Consider the following 22,926-nt stretch of genomic DNA (forward strand, 5'->3'; position numbering starts at 1 on the left):
GCAACCTAACAAAATGTCTCCTATTAATACTATCAACCCGAACCTCCCCCCTTACCCCTTCCCCGACCCTTTGATCGCCCCCACGATAATCCCCGTAAGCACCGCGACCGCCAAAAGACACCAGAGGAACAACCTCATACACCGTTTCGAATCTTCCCACTGAGCCCTTCCACGCGCATACAGGCTGTCAACGTCTGAACGCCCACCGCCATGCCCAGCCCACGACGAATGGAACGTCCCACCCGGCCCCGTCGCGGCACCACCAAACGCGAAGCCGCGTCCAAAGCCGCGTCCAAGGCCAGGAGGAGGAGGGGGATGGGCACCAGTACTACTGACTGACTGAGCAAGACTAAGATTGTTCAAAGGGCCACCTACACCGGACCCTCTGCCCCTGCCTATTCCCGACGCTAATCCCGGGTTACTATGTAGAGAAACCGCGCGAGTCGGCGCCGCCAGATTGGGAACTGGATTGTTCCCCGCGACATTCGTGACATGGCTTGGTGGACCGCGACTGACGAATGAACCGCGCACGCTCCCTGGTGGGTTATTGAGTTGACTGGGTACCCTAATGTACGAGTCATAAGCACTGCCTGCCGGGTTACCGACCTGGCTTGGTGGGCCGCGACTGACAAACGAGCCTCGCGCACTACCTGCTAGGTTGTTGTTGTTGTTGTTGTTATTGGCTTGGCTGGGTACTCTGATGTATGAGCCGTGGAGGCTACCTGCCGGGAGCGGATCGGACTGTGATGGGAGCATTTGGCCTAGCGGGCCATGGCTGTGAGATGAGCCGGGTTGGGGGCTCTGTGCCGGCAGGGGCTGCATGGTGATCTGGTGGCCTGCGGGCCCGGCGTTGGTTGTGTAGCTTGGTGGGCCGCGGCTTCGGAAGGAGCCGAGTGATGGGGGCATGTTTGCTCACTTGGGCGAGAGTCGGAAGTGGTGGGAGCTGTGAGGTGCGGAGGGCTGAAGGCCAGATCTAAGCAGCAGACGGGGCGGAGAAAGAAATGGCGCAAAGTGTGTCGATGGGATATTGTACCTGGAGATGATGCCCGCCCACCGCTGTGCTCGTGGGGAGGACACTCGTAAAGCAAGATGCCCTTTGATGTAGTCATAGCTGGAGGGCAACATATTCCCAACTTGTATGTAAGTTAGTTAATCGGTCAAGGTGAACAGGTGTATTGATTTCACCAAAGGTCCTTTGACGGTATTTCACTGAGACTCCCTGGGCCACGCTATCGAGTAAATATAGCATAACAGCAAAAGGACAGACGCAAAAGGGTATCGAATAAAACAGATATTTGTCCTCCATTGATTCATCCTTCGCCAGTGGTCTGTGTTCTGCAAGCCGTTGGCATATCCCTGGTTGCATCACTATTGTTGCCCAGGACAAATATATCATACTGGTCAACGTTGAGATTGACCTGTGCCATCTTTTCCCTTTTTTTTATACTGGCTGGTGAGCCAACTAGTTAGGAATGTCACCCGACTGCTCCTGGAGTTCTGTATCCAAATGTCGAGGCAGCACGAGAGAATATGTCAACCGGAGTCGTAATGCAAAGGTTGTTGAAAACTGGCGCCTAAAATAATGAAGAGGTATTTGCTCTCTACCCTGTAAAACGCTCGCTATAGACAGACTGAAGGATTCCTAGTCACCTTTCAACACCTGAAGCTATACATCCGCACCTCGGAGTCTTCGCTACCCGTGGCAAGTCTGCTGTCGCTTAAACCGATACAAGTAACGGGCCCTCTGTGCCCGGTGAATGTTCTCTCGCACCGGCCAGTTCTAGGACACCAAACCTTGGTCATCTGGTCTTGCGCACCGGAGACAATGCGGAGTGTATCGGCGCCAAGCGCCCAGACACCTTCGATATGCCCGAAGAACGTGCGGAGACATCGGCCAGTAGGAACTTCCCAAAGCCGGAGTGTCGAATCGAGAGCCGCCGTGACCATGTATCGTGGAGGCGCCGGTCGGCCGTGAGCAAATATGGCGTCGAATGCCGGTGACATGGGCAAAGAGGACGGTGCCGAAAGCGAGGTTTCCTCCGGATCGTTGTGGTCATGATGGTGGTTGTGATGCTCATGTTCGGAATCAGTGCTCGCTCCAGTAGAGGTAAGGCTTTGAGTGTCCTCGCTGTCATGCTCTTCAAATTCGAATTCTCGTGGCAAGAGAACAACCTGCTGGACCTGGCCCACGTGGCCTGTGTACGTGTGGATGCAGTTGCCAGTATCCAAGTCCCATAGTCGAACAGTTAGGTCATCGGAGGCAGTAAAGACTGTACGCGATAAGGAGTCGATTTTCACAGAATTAATCCAATCCGCATGCCCACGTAGAACCCGCGTGGATTTATCTTGGAAGTTCCAGATTTTGACTGTGTTGTCCATCGACCCTGAGGCGAGCGTCGTGGCGTCGAAATGGAGACAGATCACCCCTCCGTGGTGACCAGTATAAGTAGAAATGCACTCTCCCGTCCGCCAATTCCAAACCTTGATTGTGCGGTCAAGACTACCACTGATGAGCTTCGTGTCGTCAAACTGCAAACATCGAATTCCGGATTGGTGACCATGCAGTGTCCGCAGCTCTTCACCCGTGTCCGTATCCCAGATTTTGATGGTTGTGTCATACGATCCAGTTGCAAGAATATTGTCCTCAAATTGCAGGCACATCACCCCATTGGAGTGCCCCCTGAATATTTTTGTCGTGCATCTTCCATGCTTCCAGTTGATACCGACTTTGAACCGGTCTCTGTATACATCCTTCCAAGGGCGATATTGTGTTTTGAAGTAGTCATCGCCAATATTTGTCGCCTCAGGAGTAGCGCTCTTCGCGCATTGATCTTTTCCAGCAGCGCGAAGTTGCATTTGACGTCGCGTGTCCCTTAGTCTCTTGCGATCCAGAACCGGAAGACCCCAGCCACACTTCTTGCATTTCCGGTCGATGTGCTGCTCACACATTCTATGCCACACAACGTCATCGTCTGCCAGATCCCGCCAGCGACGAGAGACCTGTGCTGCCTTGCATAACGAGGCCGTATCAAGGTAACAGAATATTTTGAGCGATATCTCCGGTGGCAATGCAGTGAGGAAGTCGATCCGAATCAGGTCACGGACACTGGCGGACAAGAACGAAAGCTGGGGGAAGCAACATTGAGTGAGGAGGCCTTGCAACATCAAATTGCGGTGTTTCGAGGGAGCAGCCGAGAACAAAGCCCAAAAATGGGCAATGCTTTGCTGGTCAGTTTGAGATAGGGAATGGAGTTCCTAGGTTTCACGCCGTATTAGCTTTGGGATTTAATCATCACCCCAAGTGACACGAGCTAACTCACGCGTTGCATCTGATCCATTGTGATTTCGTCTGCTTGCCTCCGACATTTGAGATCTGGTCGATGTCGGTAGCAATACCTTGAATTTAGGTTCCTTGAACTGTTTGTAGCTGCTTGTGGTTCGAACTCGTTCATGGGAGCGTGCTGGTCACGGATATGCTTCGCGAGGAAAGGAGCGATATTCCTCCCTGCCGAATCTATGTGAGTTGTCGCCATAAGGGAAGTTTGATCGGCTCTGCCGTCATCGTCCAGTCCTTGCCCGGAAAGATCAGGAGGCGATGGCCCAAAGACAGAGGACTGAGGCAAATCGTTATCCCAATGTTCAGGAGACAGCCGTCTTCGCTTTCGTGGGGATTCCTGGAAGGTCTCTCGCGTGTCGGGTTTGAGAGGCTGAGGGAGGGAATTCGATGATGGATTCGACGCCATAATGAATGGATCAAAGCGATAGCGTCGAGATTCGAGAGCTCGCGGCGAAGACGCTCGGATAGGTAAAAGAAGCGTCGATGGTCACACGGAAGATGGCGATGAGGAGCGCTGAAGATCCCTCCGTCAATTCGTTGACCAAGTTAACTAGCTCGAGGCCCGGGGACCATTGAAAAGAAAAAGGTATTCGAGTTGGCGAGTTTCACGACGCATTGAACGAGGTCACCAGGTTTATATCAAGGCACAGAACACGCAACTTTTAGACCGTCTGGCTGTCGATGAGGCCATCTTGCAGTGAGATTCCCTCAGATCCTCATCGTCGACCTTGGTGGTTTGCGCCCCCTCGGCAAAAGGGGAAGAGACTTTTGCTCTGTTTGTCGCCGCACCCCACATTTTCCGCAGGCTAGACCCGGAGTAGTCTAGCGTGGCGCTCAAATTGACGCCAGATTGGCGCCATTGTATGTGCTAGTCTGTTTCAGGCAAGGCGGGCCCCACTATCAAACTCTCTCAGCCTGACCCACGTGACTGTGTCGACATCGCGCCCAGCAATCGCATCATGGCGGGCACCAGCCAATCACCCGGCTCCCTTCGCAACCTCCATGGAAGATATCTATACAAATATTATTTATATATCAGCGTGGCGGACGAGCAGTGCCTGATTCTCCAAGGTAAACACGCCGCATCCCCAGCATATCCATTTATAGATCGTCCCTCAGCGATCCCACCCGCTTCTAGCTGCATGCACCCCAGCTGCGTTGCATTTGGTGAAGCGCAATGGTTATCCCTGTATTCGCAGATGTGGCGAGCCCCTGTCCTCTTCTGGGTCAAAGCGTCTTTGTTCCTATTTGTAGCGTTGAGGCGTGACAGCTGCATTCTTCGAATCCATGTGTGATGGAAAAAGGTCCTGGCTAACTCATTCTCAATAGCTGTTTTGATGCACTCGCTTGCGGCGCTGGGTGCAAGGTAGTGTCCCACAGGACACTAGCACTGATCAATGTCGCCTTCGGGCTCAATGTCTTCCTCTGCGTCCGAGGGCAGAAGTCATTTCAATGCAGCAGCCGTTGACGATGGACACCAGCAGCCCAACTTGGAGACCCTGGTTGGGCATTTAGTGGCTGCTAAGCGGTCGCTTTCGTCGATCAACCATGTATGGAGAGCTAACGAGATTGTTACCGCTGCTCGCAGTGCCCTGGAGGAGGGTGTTATTCTCTCGGCGCGCGCGGGGTTTCTCCATCGAGAGCTTGAGGTTCAGCTACGCTCATTGTATCAAATCAAAGATGAGATAGAACAGCTTGCTCAATACGGAAGAGAGGACTTCTCCTCCACCCTGAAGGAGCTCGACAAAGTAGATGAGAAACTGCAGCAGGCGCTAAGCTTATTACGTGAAACCTCTGTCGAGCCATCCTTTCTTCCTCCCGGAGAAGAACCCAAAACTCTGCACGATTTTGTTGACGAAAATGCGGTCCAGGATTTGCAGTCATTGCTGAAAGATGCAATTGATAACACCAACTCCGCCCAAGCAGATCTGGACGCATCCAATAACGCCTTTGACGAAGAACTGGACGCGATTCAACGAAAGTTGAGTAAATACAATGTTCCTATTAAACCCATACCTCATTCGTCCACGCTACCCTCCTCTCCGCCCCAAACGCAAGCCACGCCTTCTCCAGCCGTCATTCCAGAGCTGCTGCATTCCCTCGAGTTACATGCGCAGGAAATGGCTGACCTGTTGGAGTCCTTGGTCCATCATTTTGACCTCTGCGCCACAGCTGTCAAACACACAGAAGGTGGCGGAGCAGCTGCTCTACGAATCACTGGCGACCTTCCCAGCGGGCTAAATGTCGGTGTTCGTCTCGGAAACGATGGGGAAGACATCGACAATCCCAACGCTCCGCCAGAGCCATTGACAGAGTTGGAATACCAAGGGATGATAGGCGTTATCGTTAAGGATGCCACCGAGGCTGAAGATGTTGTCCTCGAAATCCAAGACCGCATCGCAGAAATGGAAACGACTCTTGATCGGATCGTCGCTCAACGAGACCTTCTTGCCGAATCTTGTGCTGCCATGATAGAGAATGTCCACCGGCTAGACAAGTTTTTCAAAAGCAAACTAGCCAGTTACATTACCCAATCTCATGTCTTCACACGAGTCTGGAAAGAGCAGCACGAACGGATGCAAGCCGGCATGGCTGATTTGTCAGATCTACGAACCATGTACGTTGGCTTTCTAGATGCATATGACGACCTCATCCTTGAAGTTGCACGGAGGAAATCGGTACGGGTTTCGGTTGAGCGAATCCTCCATGATGCAAGAGTGAAATTAGATAAACTCTATGACGACGATGTGCGCGCTAGGGAGGCCTTTCGAGTAGAGCAAGGCGATTATCTACCTTCTGATATTTGGCCGGGCCTTAACCGGGCGCCGATGAGAGTGGAGTTTAACAGAATTTTTGATAACAACCCAAACACGGGTGTGAGCGCTTCGAAGGCAGCGCTCGCTCCTATACCTGGAGTCGACGGAGAAAATAGTCCTGAAGGGCAGGAAAAACCTTCTGCACATATGGAAAGCAGTCAGCCAGAGGAGGAGCCCATCAACCCGGGTGGCGACAGCGTCCCAGATCTACCTAAATACGTTATTGAAAGGGCGGTTGTTCGAAAGAAGGCTAGGATTAAAGCAAGCCGTTTGCCCCCAACGGCTCAGCACGTAAAATGATGGATGAAATCAACAGATAATTTAAAATCACGATACATTTTGTACATTATCCGAAATTCTAGGTGTGATTAGCTTTTTCATATACAAATAGTACAAGAAACCGCCAATCAACAGGGATGAATACTGAACGCTGGTAATACCCTCAGAGCTCTCTTTGATCTTCATTTTCTCGCTACAACCTCCTCTCCGTGGGAACAGCCAGGACGACTCAAGAATCAGCATCACTAACTCCGTACATTTCCTATCCCACTAAAGTGCAGGAGTAGGCAGTATGAAATTGGACACGTACACAAAGAGGTCCCCTAGGTCGTTCCCTCGAAGAAGAGGAAACGAGTGAATCCGGTAGGATCTAGGAACAAAGAGCTCCTAGGCCCATTCGATTTATGGCTTCATCATCGGGTTCTATGGGCAGACTGGTAATCATGTCCCTGATCAGTAGCAGGAGATGTACGTCAGGCGTGGAAACAGAAGTGACAACTTGACTGCAGCCCATATCTTGAACGGAAAGAAGGAAATTTAGAAAGAAAAAAAGGTGCTAGGAAGTGAGCCTGTTGAGAGAATGCTAAGGGCTAATGCCGGTAATTAAGACTTGGGAACGTGCCCTGATAGTGCTCCCGTCCAGAAGCAAAGCATTTGTGTGCGGACAACCATCCTTGGGCCAGCGTGTAGGGCATTTCGAGCATAGAATGATACAAAAAGAAAACCGGATTCCATGTTGGACAGTGAAAGCAAACGCCTTTCGGCCATGTTTCGTACAATAGTTGAAGGTGAGTTGAGGATGCTGCGAGGATACGCCCTCCCATATAACAACCATATGTAACTAATCCTCGATACCTCCCTGAACACACTACCTGGTAGTTATACTGGATGAGTGTGCTGACAAAAGATGTCTGGGTATATATTCACCCTCAAGTTTTGGATATTGCATTCATTTTCCGGTTCAGCCTTGTGGTTTTGCGTGCCGGGAGATGCTAATAATCGAGTCTTTGACCAGTTGAACGACGCACCGCCAGCCGCGCCCATATCTCAAGCCCAAAAAACCACCTTCTCGCGTTTTAAAGGCCGGGGGAGGGGGTTCTATGCGAGGAGGGTGTAAGCCTAAACAGAGCTTTAAAGCATCACTGTAACGGATAAGACAGGATGAGCAGCGGAATTCTGGTAACTAGTACTTTGCTTCGCTGATCAAGAGCGACTAGAACTTTGTCGAATTACCTATAATAGTCAAGAGGGAATCTGGATTTTCCTAAAGTACTCTATCAGCACGAGTCCTGGGGAGCGATGGAGGCGGGCTGCTTTAACCTGGCTGCCTCACCCAAGCAAAGGTGGGAGGGTGAGGCGAGGGGAGAGTGCCAAGTTGGATAAAGCTGCCCCAAGGCAGTTCCCGAGCTGGCTAGGTAGACAATCTTGGTATGAATACAAGTAAGAAGTTATACAATTAGCAATTATATATTTGCGATCGCAAGAGACTCCTAATTATACTCTGACTGCCAAACAGTACGACATTGACCGAAGAAGTTGTCGCGGCGCTTTCAAGGCCAAACTGTCTCAAATCCAGAGAGCGCTACATGAATAAGCTGAAGAGCATCAATATACGCGCAGCTGATCATACGCGACAGATAGCAGATATCTCTTCCTACTATGAGGACTACTATTTACGCGTTTAATTATATTTTTTTTTTTTTTTTTTTTTTTTTTTTTTTTTTGCGTTGAATTGACTGCTACGGAGTAGAGACTCTTTAAATGCTGATTTCTACGACTACCTAGTTGAACGAGATCACCGAGAAATACAACATCGAGCCGTCAAAGGAATATAACTGCGATGGAAAGGGCTTTATAAGTAACCTTGGGCAGGTTAAGAAGCGAATATACCACTGAAGCCTTGAGATCTCGAAAAATTGCTGCTATTTAGTCTGGAAACCGGGAATTCATCTCTTTGATCGCATGCATCAGCGATGATGGCTTGTGGATCCCGTCAGCACTGATTTTCAAGGGACAAGTCTACAGGATAGCTGGCTTGATGATTACCATCCTGATGAAAAAACAGCATAGTCCGCGTCCTCGCCGAACGGATAGAGCAGTTATGCCTTTGGACTAAGTGGCCAGATAAAGACGATTATCCATGCTAGCGAGAGGCTTGTAATGGAGAAGGAACTGCTTCTTCATGCGAATTAACAATCAACTGCAGCCTTAGAGCTTGAACGGAAGCGCCGGAAGCGTGGAATCTCCTCGTAAGACCTCCGCCGCTCGCCAACGTGCTGTTGAATTGGGGACTGAAAACATGATAAGACTGCAAAGTCCGAAGAATCGAAGCTTCAACGTGCGATTATGAAGGAAGAGAAGGCTCGTGAGGCTGAAGAGCGGAAGGTGTGGAAGCGGTCATCTTCTGGTGAGGCGCACGGCTCCACCAACTCACCACCGCTGGCACAAGTCATCCACACCGCATCGGTGGCAAGTAAATGATCACCGAAACAGTTCTGGAATGCACCATTAAAGGCACAAGGCTGGTGCCAACAGGAATATGATGACAAAGGTGCCCAAGTCATGGTCTGAGCCAATAATAGTGGATTTTCGTACTCAAAAAAGGCCCCACGATCAGGGCATGCATGCTTGGCAAGCCATTCATGCAGACATGTGTGACATCTGGCCCTGACCAGTAAAAGATCAGGAAAAGCAGAATTTGCTGGTATCGGGGTCGCGACTGTCGAGGTTGAAGACGCTGGGGATTTGGGCAAGATGTTTATAAACCATCATGCCCTCCCAGTCTTTCTTTCGTGCACAAGATATTCTGGCGAAAGAAGCTTGTCTGCCTTGGCTTGAACCATGTCTCAAGAAAACGGAGCAGATACTGACTGGGAACGCTATAAGGCGGAGATTACCCAACTATACCTCCGTGAAGGGAAGAAAGGAAAACCTCTCCACGTAGTCAAGGCTCACATGGAAAGGTTCTATGGATTTTGTAAAACGTTGGTTCCTCACCCTCACAATTCCACCCCTAAGAATCAATGGCAAGACTGACTAATAGTACAGGAACAACCAATATTATGCCCAGTTTAAAAAATGGAATATCAAAAAGCGACGAACCGGTGATGACTGGAAGTTCGTATTCGGGCGCGTACAAAAACGGAAGCTTGAAGGGTTAGAGAGTGATGTTTACATGGATGGATCCCTCGTTCCTGAAAAGAAGCTGAGAAAGGAAATCGCGCGTCACGTTCCTCTCAGCTATGCGTATACATGTGGCTCAGGTAATAATTAATGTCTGCTTGAGGGGGAATTGCTTCCCAACTAATGATTGATACAATGCCTACCTAGAACCGCAGACCCCTGAAGGCGTCCTAGTCTGCAACCCTGGTGCGAACGATTTCTCCTTGGATCATGGTAAACGGCGAATATTCTATGAAAGAACGGGCCATTCTAACAACAATTCTTGTTTATTCTTTCTAGGATGTGAAGTCCTGAATGAAATTTCAGTTGGCTCACCTGTTGTTGTCTACTCGGGTGCCTCGCAGGGGTTGACAAGCCTCCCTTGCTTTCAATTTCAGAATCTGTTCCACAGTTGGTGTATGTGTATTCAGTGACTGTTGACATAGAAATTTTATTTTGCTGAACCTGGATATAGTTGACTCGAAAATGCGGCGCGTGTGGGGTTCTCCGACTTCATTTTTCGGTCTTGACAGTACATTACTTCCAGACAGGGACCCAGTGGGCTTCATATCACCCAGTACGATTGACTCCGGCGCAAGACCAGTTAAGGTCTTTGATTTTATGCCTGAACAGCCGATACTAGAAGCCAGACAGCTGCTTTTAAATTGTCTAAAGGAACATAGCAACTCTGAGCTCACTGCTGATGATGCCGATACTATCGCATTATCTCTAGAATCTGTTATGATTGAACAGGCCAACGGGGACCTTACGCGAGGTATCAAAAAATTATTTGGGTCATCGAAACCAGAGACCTTGTTCCACTTTATCCAGTTTTGTGTTTACTTGTCGTCAAACAACTTGATGCCGAGGTCGAAAACGCGCGAGCTTCTCAGTTGGCTTACTGACAACGGGTTTCGGTATATGCTGGAGGACATGCTGCAATTGAATTCAACCACTGTTGAAATATTCGCTTCCAACTTGTTGCTAGCTGCGGTGGAACAAGATGATGTTAGAACGATACGGATTCTACTAGCCAGGAGGAGTGGATGCTGATGCCCCAAGCGGCTTATATACCCGACAGACTCCGCTTCAGGCGGCAGTGGGGGTCTAGAAACACTCGTCTGGTTCAGATGCTTTTGGACGCCGGAGCAAAATCCTTAATGGCCTAGAAAGCGGGAACCCTCCACTTCAGGAAGTAGACTACTACCAGACCCAAAACACTCGATCTCGTGCAGATGCTTATCAATGCAGGTGCAAATCCAAACCTGTCACCGGCTGGCGGAACTCTCACTCCGCTTCAGTATGCCATCAGAAGCAATCGACCTGATGTCGTGAAATTCCTATTAGATGCGAGAGCAGACCCCAATTGCTTTTCTCCACGTGAAACCCCCACACCTTTACAAATGGCATGCATGCTGGAAACTTCAGAGCTGGTGGAGATGTTAATTAGTGCTGGTGCGAAGGTGAACGCTGTTTCTCAGGATGGAACTGACGAAGCCGGCAACTTTGGTGACAACGAGGTCATTTTTGACTTTGAATTCGACAGAATCATGCTCTCTCAAACGCCACTCCACATTGCTGCGGACCATGAAAATTGGGAAGCAGTACAAGTGCTATTGAAAGAAGGGGCGGACGTTGACTTAACGATCCCGAAATCTTTACTAGATTCGCTATTGTACAAGAAAGGTCACTTCGGCAACCCCCCTGTGTTCTCCCCGTTGCAAGCTGCTGTGAGAGCAAATAATCTTACCATGGTAGGTTTGCTTCTGAGTGTGGGTGCCCATATCGATGCAAGGCTACTGAAGGACTACGGCCATACTGCACTCCAGATTGCTGTCTTGACTGAGAATGACGGATTGGTTCGCGTTTTGTTGCAGAATGGGGCAGACATCAATGCCTCTGCTGGACGGTTGTATGGCTACACTGCTCTTCAAGCTGCAGCAGAGTACCACAACAACACAGAGCTGTTGACTTTTCTGCTCCAGGAGAAAGCCAATGTGAATGCCGGCAACCAAGAAGGCCACACCGCGTTACAGGTTGCAGCAGGGAGGGGCAATGTGGAGGGAGTCCAAATCCTCCTTGCAGCAGGCGCAGATGTTAATGCGTACCCTTGCCCCAAGGATGGGAAAACGGCCCTGCAAGCGGCCATAACCTGTGGTGTCCAGGCTACGGCTCTCGAGATAGTGAAAATTTTGCTGAAGAAAAAAGCAGATGTTAATGCTGCACCAAGCTACGGTGGCTTTAACGCGCTTCAATTAGCGGCTAGACATGGAAACCTGGAGATCGTTGAGCTCCTCCTTAATGCCGGCGCCGTTCCTGATTCTACAGCCCTTTCACAGGCAGTATTCAGCGGCAGTATTGCTACAGTAACCGCTTTGCTTTTGAAGGGTGCTGATCCTAACAATTTAGCGGCTGTCAACAGTTGCGGAACCTACAGAACCCAATGGACCCCACTCCAGGAAGCAGCTAGGATTGGGAATATTGACTTAATTCGGCTACTACTTACCTGCGAAGCCGATGTTAACGCGCCAGCATCCTGGGAAGGTGGCCGAACAGCGTTGCAAGCTGCAGCGGAGCACGGATCATTGCAAGTGGTAGAGGAACTTATTGAGGCAGGCGCCAATATAAATGCCTCAGCAGCTTCAACCGACGGGGTGACTGCTCTTGAAGCTGCAGTACGAAAAAATGATAGCAAGCTTACCAGATTTTTACTTGACCACGGCGCCACTCTTGCCATTGCTGACGAAACGCCAGAAATGGGGATTCTCAACATCGTAACGAAAACATGGAGCATTGACGAATATTTGGCCGAAATGCTGATTAAGGCGGGTGCGGATGTTAACCCGAGCATAGGTCACGGCCAGAAACTTGAGGCCGAGGAGGTAGCTGTTTATGATGTTGCTAGCAGGGGCAGCTTCAGCCTTATGCAGATGCTTTTGATGCAAGGTGCAAATGTTAATATCCGTTTAAAGAGCCGATGGGGCCCGGCTACCGCACTTCAAGCAGCAGTTCAAAGGCAACATGTCGATATCATTCAAGCCCTACTTGATCGAAGCGCCGACGTCAATGAGCCCGCGAACACAAATTCCGGAGGCACTGCCCTACAATACGCGGTGCTCAGCGGCAACATTGGCATCGCTCAACTTCTACTAAAGTACGGCGCAGATGTCAATGCCCCGGGGAGCCCTAAAAATGGAAGGACAGCACTTCAGGCGGCAGCAGGTAAAGGGCACATAGGGCTCGTAAACCTCCTGCTCCAACACCGTGCCAATGTCAATGCCCCAGCCTGTGAAGATGGTGGAGTTACAGCTCTCCAGGGAGCGGCCACTGCGGGGAATATCCGGATCGTTTTGATGCTACTGGCGGCGGGCGCTGACGTTGATGGCGCTCCAGCAATGGTGAATGGACGAACAGCTATTGAGGGAGCAGCTGAGCACGGGCGGTTGGACGCGCTACATATCTTGCTGAATTACCACCCAGACACTGAGGACCTTGGATTGAAAAAGAAGAGAGCTGCAAGGCTGGCTATCCAAAACGGCCATTTTGCCATTGCCAGGTTTATCAAGGCACATAAGAGAGACGGACTATCTACGGCGGCCTAATGGATACATATGGCATAATGGTGGTAACTGCCCTCTGCACCACCCATCAAGCATTGCTCCCGTGCTCCGTCATACTAACCTAACTGATGTTTTTCGCGTTCCTGTCATTAGAAGATAGATAGTTATGATATTTTGGGCTCAAATAACTTGGCTCCTTAGTTCCCGGTTTCTAAGTTAGGTATGGTCGAGTGGCAGTGACTTTTCTGCGATAGCCATCAAAAAGTGATCCCTTATAGGAGTCTAAATGAGTTTCTGCTTAATGTCCCTTAGTAGGGTTATTTTTTGGACATAAACAACTAGGTTTTTTGGTTTCCGGTTTCTAGGTTGGGGGATTTGACACGGGAGATATTGGCTTTTACTCAGAAATCTGCCGTCGTTCTTCGAGTACATGTACTGGAAAAGCAACATATTTGGATCAGCGTATCAAATGGGTATGCCATTGCGCTTCAGGAAGCAAGATATATGCCTACGTGGGCCATCATGAGGAGGTAAGGATTAGGCCGTATCGAACGGGGCGGTACCGGACGGGACAGGATAGGATGGCTGTTCTGATTCATCTTTGCCAGAGCTCAAGCAACAACATCCCTAGTCTAAGATGCTTGTTGCACCAGGCTGAGCCAGGGACGACGGGCGGATGTTCTGGTTTCCCCCAATCAAATGGACTGCGACTCGAAAATTCGAAGTCAGGTTCGAGCTTTTGTGTGAAATTGTTTAGATTCCAGAAATCGGAGCAGGCCAGGCGCAGCCAGCTCAGAGGAGGATTGGAAAGAAACGGTACCGGCCTATCAAAAAACTGCTGCTGTTCTGGAGGAGGGTAAAGGAGTCTGGAGTGATTGAGTATATAAGTAGACATTGTATCTATTGATTCTTCCATGGAACGCAACCCGTTGAACTCCACCCCTTTGAACTTCGTCGTGTACTCCGTACGTACCCACCGTTAATCTGAATCAGAGTATGGGTCTTTCATCCGAGGCTATTATTGCCCTTGTCGCGCTCCTTGTCGCCTGTCCGCCGACGCTGCTCTCACTCTACTACTACATCAAGAATCAGAGAAAGCATGAGAGTGACGCATCTGCCACCGCTGTATAGCCAGAGGGAAAGAGGAAACTAGCTGCAGAGCTGGAGCTAGGTAAGTTGACCGTATTTCGAGAATAGCGGACTGTTGATTAGTATACCATCTGACTTGAGCGTAGGCCGGGTTCACACTAGACACGGGACCCTTTGTTTTAAAACACACGCCGTGGTATATATTGCTGTTGCCCGGTGGTACAATGGTGTGGATGGCAAACCGGGTTTTAGCAACGACAGCGCTCGAGGTTCCATTGCCGTGAAGCAATAAGTCGGATCTAGGCCTACCATGGAGACTCGGGGAACGGGTACGACGGGAAGAATCGAAAGTGAATGTTAGAGTTATTTGATATCAAAGGTGTCCAGGGAAAGGTAGCATGTTCATATTATAAATTCTGTGTAGCGTTGGGAATCAATCCTTCTGTTTTCTTCTATTCAAATATTAGCCTGCGTATTTTGAGGTCAGTAGAGGTCTTCATTGTAGTTTAAGCATAGTTTAGGCCTCACCTCTTTAAACCCCAAACTGAACAAGCCTAAGTTTTGCTTTTGATACTTTCGTTCCTCGACCTCGACTTTTGAGACCTGAAGATCCCTGAACTCGATAGCAGAGGATTCCGGTTAAGGGGCTATGCCTTTGATAGATAATTGGTGAAAACCTCCCAGCACCTCAAGAGATTTCCGCATCAACACGCCTTCACTTTGTCAATTGGCTGAGTGAAACAGAGGCATGCATGCAACCAGCAAATCCAATTCACTTAGGAGTACTGGGATTGGTGAATAATCCCCATTCCTCAGCAAGATGTAGCTCTTGCATGTTCCATAGTTAATGTGTGATTGGAATGGATGAACATGCGAAGAATGATCTTGAGCTGCCGGGTAACGAGCACTGTCAGCAAAATGATGCCCGCCAAGACATGTACCGCAACCTCACTTGCTGTTCTCCATCCCATCTTGCCGACCTTCCCATTCACAAAGACATGCTGAGAGAATGGCAGAACCTCCAGGCTGGCTCTCTGACAATCAAGATATCTTCCCATGAGTGCCAGTATGAAACCGGGCGGTGGTCATTCCACTCTCAGCCATCATTTCTTGCCGTATACTTCTCGTCAGCAGGATCCAAAGTTTGACCGTTAGCCCTGATTCCTATGGTTTTTGCTAGTTAGGTTAACTAGTATCAATAGGCTTAAAAAATGGAGAAGTGTCGATCTGCACTCAGTTCTCGAGTGATCAGAGTGGCCGCAGGCACAAAGGATACCCGTTTTCATCCCGAAGGCCCATGCTCGATGTGGGCTCCCCCGCGATCATCGTGAATACACGGCCGATGATTTTGAACATCACAAATATAGCCAAATTGCCGGCCTGATCGACATTTCGGCCGCGGGAATAGGGCCAATTGATTCGCCAGAGACGGCATTTCGTTGTTTGAAACTCCTAGCTCAATCCCAATTCTTGAAAAGACATCCGTCCATCACTTCCACGCAGCCTACTGTGTTTCGGCCCTCAGTCACCGTGCATCGCTAACTCCGCGCCGAATGCCTAGGGCTTCCTGTCCTGCCCATTCGTGAATGTTCGCATGGCCTAGGAGTGGGAAGCGCTCTAGCTTCGACGACACTGCGCTCTGAATTGTAGCTGAGTCGGCAAGATCTGTTATATCCTCCTGCTAGTTAACTCTTGGCTTCCCCGGTTTTCCCAAAATCCCGGGGTGTCTATCATCCTCAGACCATTTTACCCCGCAAACCGTATGGCCGCTGAGAAGATGGGTATTGTCAAAGGCTCAGATGAATCAAGCTCACAGGCCCCTACAAAACGCGGTCAACCGCCAGCTTTTGTTCCGTTTTGTTTGCTGCGATACGGCACAGGCAAATTGCGACTGCGCCAGACAACATCGCAAGCTTTGTTAACATGGGTGGCAAAACATCTAGAGTCCAGGAAATTGAAAATATATCTTTGGAGCAGAATGACGAAAAGACTGTGGAATCTGAGCTTGAGACAAGCTATATTCACGCTGGGCTGACCCCCGAGGAGGCTTCATTCCTCGCAAACTTCTCCCCAGAGCGAAGGAAAAAATGCATCCGGAAGGTAATATTCTCGCCTAGCATTCCCTTCTTGACATACCATTCAAATGTCTGATTTCCAATAGATCGACTGGCGTTTATGTCCTATGCTCATGATCCTGTATTTGTGTGCATACATCGACCGGACCAATGTTGGTAGGTGTTTTGTTATTACCAAGTGCTGAATGTCATATTCAGGCAATGTAGCAGCTAACTCTAGATAGGAAACGCCAAAATCGAGGGTCTCGTGGAGGACTTGGGGCTGAGTAGCAAACAATACAATTTCGCGGTTTCGATCTTCTTCCTTCCCTATGTCATATGTGGTATGTACCGTATTGTTCACCCGATATATTCTTGCCAATCGCGCACCTAGAGTCATACTGACTAGCTCCCAGAGGTTCCTAGCAATGTCATCCTCTCAAAGTTTAAACGACCTTCCACCTATATAGGTATTATAACAGTCGGTTGGGGTGTGGCCATGACCCTCACCGGTGTCATTAACAATTTCGGAGGCTTGGTCGCGACACGTATGGTTCTAGGAATATTTGAGTACGTATCGCATTATCGTCTTGCCTTAATACGCCTTACTGATCATTTTCCCCGTCATAGAGCGGGCTTTTTCCCTGGTGCAGTTCTGCTAGTGTCTAGATGGTACATCTCGAGCGAAACCTACCTTCGAATTGCATTGTTCTATTGTGCTAGTGCGCTGTCCGGAGGCTTCTCAGGACTCCTGGCCTTTGCTATTGCAAAGATGCGGGGGCTCGGGGGTTATAACGGCTGGCGATGGATATTCATCGTTGAAGGCCTTGCTTCCGTTCTAATAGGGATTGGCTGCTTCTTCCTTTTGGTAGATTCAGCGCCCCTTTCCACACGCTGGTTAGAGCCAGATGAGATCAAATTCCTCGAGCTTCGCCAGCGTGCCGAGCGAGGTCGTGTTGTTGTCGACGAAGACCCAGGAAAATTCGATCGGGCCACTCTATGGCAAGTCGTCACGGATTGGCAGCTCTACCTGCAAATCATCAACTTCTGGTCGTCTGCGGTGCCTAATTACGGGATGAAATTCACTATGCCTCAAATCATCAAGAACATGGGATATACTTCGTCCAAAGCTCAGTTACTCACGGTCCCGCCGTATATGGTTGGCGCGATATCCGCCTACGTGTCTTCGCTCTTATCAGACCGCTACAGGTGGCGCTTCCCTTTCCTTGTGTTTGGACAAACTTGTATTGTCATCGCCTTTGCAATTCTTTTTTCCAAAGCCGCGGACATCAAAGATAACGTCGGCTTATGCTACTTTGCGGTCATGTTCTCCTGCATTGGCTTCTATCCAATCACTCCTGGTATAAACGCCTGGACAGTCAACAACCTTGCTGGCGCAAGAAAGAAGGCTATGGGTATCGCATTTATGATTTCCATCGGTAACTTAGCTGGCATTCCGGGATCCTTCATCTATATCGAGTCAGAAAAGCCAAAGTACCCGACGGGCTTTGGATCTTCTTTTGCTTTCGCAGGGTCTGGAATTATAGCGTCCATCATCTTGGAATTAGGATATATTAGGATTAACAAGCGCAAGGCGCAAATGACTCGGGAAGAGGTGCACGAGAAGTATACTGATGAACAGCTGCAGAAAATGGGAGATCGCTCACCATTGTTCAAGTATATGCTGTGATATGAGCAACGGTAAATACATGAGTATCGCCAGATGATGGAACTGGAAATTTCGAATGGCCATGATGATAATTTTGTACACGCTATTTTATAGGATCCAAAGTCAATGCAATGCGTCTTCCATCTTCTTACCAATTTCTCCATATGTTCTTCTTAACTCGGCATTTTATCCCCCCTTTCCTTTCCTTCCTGACGCAAAATCTGACGACCTCATAAATACATATCTTCGGGTTACACTGGCGGAGAAAGAAAAAGATGAGTAAAAGACATTATAGCCTATTGGAAATGAAGTTCCAAATTATACAGAAACTGATCATGTTTTGAATATAAGAGACAACAATGTATATTATTGTTTCAAGCAGCAAGGCTGGCTAATAGCTACACTGCCAACTACAGGATAATGTAAGATGGAACAAAGTTCAAAAGCTAAAGCGTAAATTAGCTAAAAGCACAGTGTCCAAGCAAGTACTCGTTCCCTGAAAGATTGGGATTCAATGCGTAGGCCGTGCCCCGGGCGCAAGATGCTGATTGCGAAGGCTAGCCACAGACTCGAATTTCTTGTAACTCCATGCCATCGCTAAGGGAAGACTTGCTAGAAGTAAAGTAGAAAATATCCTGGAAGGGTAGCGCAGGATACATGATAGCTGTGGCAGCAGTAGCCGGCCGTGTTAACCGCAAATGCAGAAAGAAAATAAGACATATTACATACAATGCCTATGAAAAACGCATGGATACGTGCAGGCGAGGCATTTCGGCCAAAGTGATGATCGAAGATGGATATCGGCAAGAGGTCAAATATTGTACAGAAGCAAGTTTAATTTCCTAAGCATGCAATCCATGCAAGAAATGTCTATATTATTATTATTATTAATATTTTTCAGTAAAACGATCTAAAGCGAATGCCACATTCGACATCTGTCGTTTCATGGCAATTTTTTCGTGTGCCCTCGTGGCCTAGGGGTGCCGTTGAGTGCTGAATCCGTCCCGTAGAGGACTCGACTTAGACTATGAAACAAGAACCCGCCTGCGAAGAAATGGATTCCCACCAACCATACGGTAACGAGATTGGTGATGTGATGGAGAAGATATGCGTATGTTACGCCATATATAGCGGAGTAGGCAGCAAGGAAAAAGAATAGAAGATAGGTGATGTGTCGCAAACTATTGAGCATACTTGTTAGCAGAAAGTAGATTTCTGGGGTGTATTTTACGTACTGAGTCGTAATTCTCGGTACCATAGTTCCACATGTCAGGGTTTCGACAAGAAGAATAAACGGCAATATGGAAAAGACGTTATGATTCGAGGAGAAGGGCGTAAGCCAGTGGACGGCGAGGTTGTGAGCCCAGACAATGAGCACAAGCACATTGACAGGAAGGATCCAGAGCATAAGGATGAAAATAGAGTGTGCATAGTTGTAAAAGCTAGAATGAGATGTCGACCGCTATTTTCAAGGTTAGCTAGAATGTTAGTAAATGGAAGACAAACTCTTACCGTTTCTCGAGCATGCCAGGACGCCTGGACACAGGTGGCGAGCTGCACTACGCATGCAACGACATATGCGAATTGATAAGGAATGATGGTGGCGACGAAAAGGAGTAAAACGGCTGTGTTTATTATTCGGTTTTTGGTTGACAAAGTCCAAAATATCGACAAATTACTGCTATGAACGTTAGCAGGAAATCCCGCTTTAGAAGAAGACTGGCTTACCCTCGGTCATCATGTTTAACGTAGGCTTTCCGGGACATCAGGACTGCGCGGATCGCCCCGAGCGCATGGATAAGAATCATAGCAACGTAATTAACAATCACACAGGTACCTATGCTGATTATGCCAAACAACGGAACGAGGAACCAGAAGAACGCATCTTGAGATCCTAGGAGGAGGTCGTTTTTTGAAAAGTCTATAATAGATTCTGTTGAGTTTGACCTAGTGGGCAAAGAGGCACCCCTAGATACGGCATTCTTTGACGTCGCCAACGATGAAGCCAAGAATGTGAGGCCGAGAAAAAGTAATGGAATCGAAGATCGAATGGATAGGTCCAGCGCTTGCATAAAACTTATAAATACACCTAGGCTGGTCAGTTTCTATATGTGTAGGGAGAAGTTGATCTGCGTACCTGTCTGGTCATACACTTTGAACTGTTGCCGCAAAACGAGGGCAACAACAAGCAGGGGAAAGGCAGCGAAAACTGTACGGTAGCGCATAGTGAGTTTTCCCATGCTCCCGAGAACGTCCACTTTGAGCGATAACTGAAGTGGCGCATTGCAAGATCCATCGGACCAGAGCTGGAAGGAAAGGCCGGCCGTGGCAGCATTGTCTCGAAGATGAGGGGGCATGAAAGGTGCGATCCCATGAAGATTGATTTCGGCATCTTTGACGTTTACAAAATATTTTGACTCGTGTGGATTGGAAATATATTGGCGAACCATTGGCTTGAAAAGCTCTTTTCCACAGTCTTTGCTCTCAATATGCATCTTATATGCAAGTAAGCTCGAATGGAGTGCGGGAACCTTTATCTCAGTGACCATGGGCCTTCCCGCAGGCAGCATGACGTTCAGGCCTGCGCTAAGTAGTCTTCCCAATCCGACTCTGGTGGGAATCACAGAATCAGAACTGTCCGAGAATTCTGCATGGAGCCAGCCACGATGTCGATTTTCAGCCTTGTCGACAACTGCTACAAACTGGTAGTCTGTGAGATCTTCCAAGTCATATTGCAAGTATGAAAAGGAAGGGACGTTATCAAACGCGAACTTAGATGACGGCGTAGAAGCAGGAAGGGAAATTATGTCTTCCACAGCGCTTTTGCAAACCAGCCTAATCGAGCCCGAGCTGTCCCCAGACAGGTCGAGGTTGAGAGAAAGCAGAGTTGCCGATTGGCCGGCTCGTAGCGGGAAATCGCTGCAGAATAACACTTCCAATTTTCGGTTAGTTTCAGCAGCGTCGAGTTTCTGGTCTGTTAAAAGGGTGAATTTCTTCCCCGGTACACCTCCTCGCGGAGGGATGGGCATGAGGTGAGACTCTGGCACCTTGCGACGACCAAAGCCGCGAAGAGTAAGCCGTTCGCCTTGCCTTTGTATTACTTTGGTGTCGTCACCAAGAGTTAAAAGGGTCGTAGGTTCTATAGAATATTAGCACAAGTGAAGGAAATAAAGGGGGCTTAAACTACCTTTTCCTGGAAGTCTCCTCTCCGCAGAAGCTTCCATCCCTGTCAAATACCATTTCTTAAACACACTCATCCGATCTGCTCTCTGCTTGGTTTGAGAAGACCGCCTCACATCAACCAGGTCGAATAGTGACCGTACAATGACTTTCCTAAACGAGTCGCACCAGGCAATAGATAAATGATCCATCCCCGTCCAAACATTGGGTATGGTCGTCGTGAAAACTGTGAAGCCATGCGTTTTAGGGACGAGAGAAGAAAGGCTTGTATAATCAGACGGGACGATGGCATCGCCGCCTCCGCCGGCGATCGAAATCAAAGTTACATGCCACAGGGGGTTGTTATTCGCCCACTTCTGGGAATAAGCTTCGCGCCAGTAGTTGTTAATTTGTTTATATGTATGGACTAAATCAGAATCGAACGAGACAGGAGGCCTTGCATGAGGCGTTGACATCGTAATTATTGTGTTGACAGAGTTGGTTTGATAATTCGACATGGTGAGGACGGTACGGGCAACGATGCCGCCCATTGAGTGGCCGATAAGTATGACTGATGTGGGATCGGGAAGATCAGGGTCTCTCCCTGGACGGCGCGGGTCATGGTATAGTGAAAGAATGTAGGCCAAGGCATCATTCACATACTCTGCTTGGTCAAGGAGAGTTTGTCCGTGAAAAGCAGCCATATCCTCGTTAAAATCGGCCATGAAAAAATCCAAGCTCCGTACTCCCGTTTGAAGCCGTTCTTGATGGTATTGTAGCACCTCATGAAAATATAAAGAGGCCTCGGATGCGAGCGAACGGCCTTGCCGATAACTTCCTGCATTGCCAGGTAGAAATAGCACTGGTACGCCTTTAATCTGCACGAGAAAGTCAGACCATTTTCCCAAGCTGCAATAAAGCATTAGAGAGGACTATACCCCGATATCCCCCTCGTTATATTCATCAACCCCTCTTTCCCGGTATAGATGTAAACCGTACTTGCTCGCGAAGCGCGTGTGCTCCGAATCGAACCCAACAAGCTTTATGTACGTTGGGCGCATGCTAGGCGTTCTGCACCCTTGCGGATCGATCTGAAGGCTCCGGTAGGAGTATACAATAGTCAAAAGAACGAGGACGGCGGACACTGTAACACAAAATATCAACCCGGAGCAGATCCAAGGATTCCGCGTTCTCGCCCGGCGCACTCTGTGGGATTCCGCGTAACTGTCCATCGGCAACCGTCGCTTCTGGGTTTCGAGAGGCATTGAGATGCTCGAATTCGCTACCGTGACCGATTCAGTATTGGGAAGCGCGAGATGCTTCCGGGTCCCAACGTCGTCCTCCGCCGATAGGCGCAAGCCGGCCTTCTCCCCGTCGCTCGAGAAGATATCGTTTTCGGAGGCTATACGAGACATCGAAGGGGCGCGAGCTTCGGAGGTTCTATGTCTGCTTCCATTGTTGAGTTCAGAGTCAATGGTCACAGATGTATCATTGGTAGTGTTGGGATTGTCTGAAGCTCCGTCGGGGCGTCCTTGCATTTGCGCATCCGCTCACCCTGGCTTGCCCCCAGTCGCGCAACTCTGGATTAACACGAAGAACGAAGAGTTAGATGTCCGTACGGTTTCATTCAAGTAGGGCAGCAAGCAGCAAGAACCCGATGGGCGGAGCAGAGCGATTGCGCAGGACGCTTCGCATCAGTTGAGCGGTTTGACGACGACGGCAGTCCGATCAGCACCAAAAATTCGCGCACGGACCACCAGGGGCTAGAAAAGTCTACGGAGTCGAGAAACAGTACATGACA

General features: G+C 49.0%; 6 protein-coding genes across 6 annotated transcripts; 3 read left to right on the forward strand and 3 right to left on the reverse strand.

Annotated features, from left to right (window-relative positions):
• Nucleotides 1-51: 51 nt before the first annotated feature.
• Nucleotides 52-906, reverse strand: UREG_06358 (uncharacterized protein; the record flags this gene model as incomplete). Its single annotated transcript, XM_002583345.1, has 1 exon — nt 52-906. The coding sequence occupies one exon, from the start codon at nt 904-906 to the stop codon at nt 52-54; it is 855 nt and encodes a 284-aa protein (XP_002583391.1).
• Nucleotides 907-1,653: 747 nt separating this feature from the next.
• UREG_06359 (sulfur metabolite repression control protein) lies at nt 1,654-3,743 on the reverse strand (the record flags this gene model as incomplete). The annotated part of the gene is made up of 2 exons (XM_002583346.1): nt 1,654-3,255; nt 3,321-3,743. The coding sequence occupies 2 exons, from the start codon at nt 3,741-3,743 to the stop codon at nt 1,654-1,656; spliced, it is 2,025 nt and encodes a 674-aa protein (XP_002583392.1).
• A 991-nt stretch (nt 3,744-4,734) lies between these two features.
• UREG_06360 (uncharacterized protein) lies at nt 4,735-6,453 on the forward strand (the record flags this gene model as incomplete). Its single annotated transcript, XM_002583347.1, has 1 exon — nt 4,735-6,453. One exon carries the CDS (start codon nt 4,735-4,737, stop codon nt 6,451-6,453), a length of 1,719 nt encoding a protein of 572 aa, XP_002583393.1.
• A 2,820-nt stretch (nt 6,454-9,273) lies between these two features.
• On the forward strand, nt 9,274-14,535 carry UREG_06361 (uncharacterized protein; the record flags this gene model as incomplete). The annotated part of the gene is made up of 11 exons (XM_002583348.1): nt 9,274-9,395; nt 9,481-9,695; nt 9,763-9,828; nt 9,895-10,011; nt 10,070-10,369; nt 10,725-10,789; nt 10,896-13,150; nt 13,520-13,684; nt 13,808-13,883; nt 14,286-14,325; nt 14,390-14,535. 11 exons carry the CDS (start codon nt 9,274-9,276, stop codon nt 14,533-14,535), a joined length of 3,567 nt encoding a protein of 1,188 aa, XP_002583394.1.
• A 1,631-nt stretch (nt 14,536-16,166) lies between these two features.
• UREG_06362 (uncharacterized protein) lies at nt 16,167-17,987 on the forward strand (the record flags this gene model as incomplete). Its single annotated transcript, XM_002583349.1, has 5 exons — nt 16,167-16,343; nt 16,405-16,474; nt 16,543-16,641; nt 16,714-16,867; nt 16,928-17,987. 5 exons carry the CDS (start codon nt 16,167-16,169, stop codon nt 17,985-17,987), a joined length of 1,560 nt encoding a protein of 519 aa, XP_002583395.1.
• A 922-nt stretch (nt 17,988-18,909) lies between these two features.
• UREG_06363 (uncharacterized protein) lies at nt 18,910-22,390 on the reverse strand (the record flags this gene model as incomplete). Its single annotated transcript, XM_002583350.1, has 7 exons — nt 18,910-19,147; nt 19,202-19,428; nt 19,479-19,644; nt 19,695-20,055; nt 20,104-21,105; nt 21,220-22,034; nt 22,125-22,390. 7 exons carry the CDS (start codon nt 22,388-22,390, stop codon nt 18,910-18,912), a joined length of 3,075 nt encoding a protein of 1,024 aa, XP_002583396.1.
• Between the last annotated feature and the right edge of the window lie 536 nt (nt 22,391-22,926).

Source organism: Uncinocarpus reesii, genomic scaffold, assembly GCF_000003515.1.
Source record: "Uncinocarpus reesii 1704 scaffold_4 genomic scaffold, whole genome shotgun sequence".
NCBI lineage: Eukaryota > Fungi > Ascomycota > Eurotiomycetes > Onygenales > Onygenaceae > Uncinocarpus > Uncinocarpus reesii.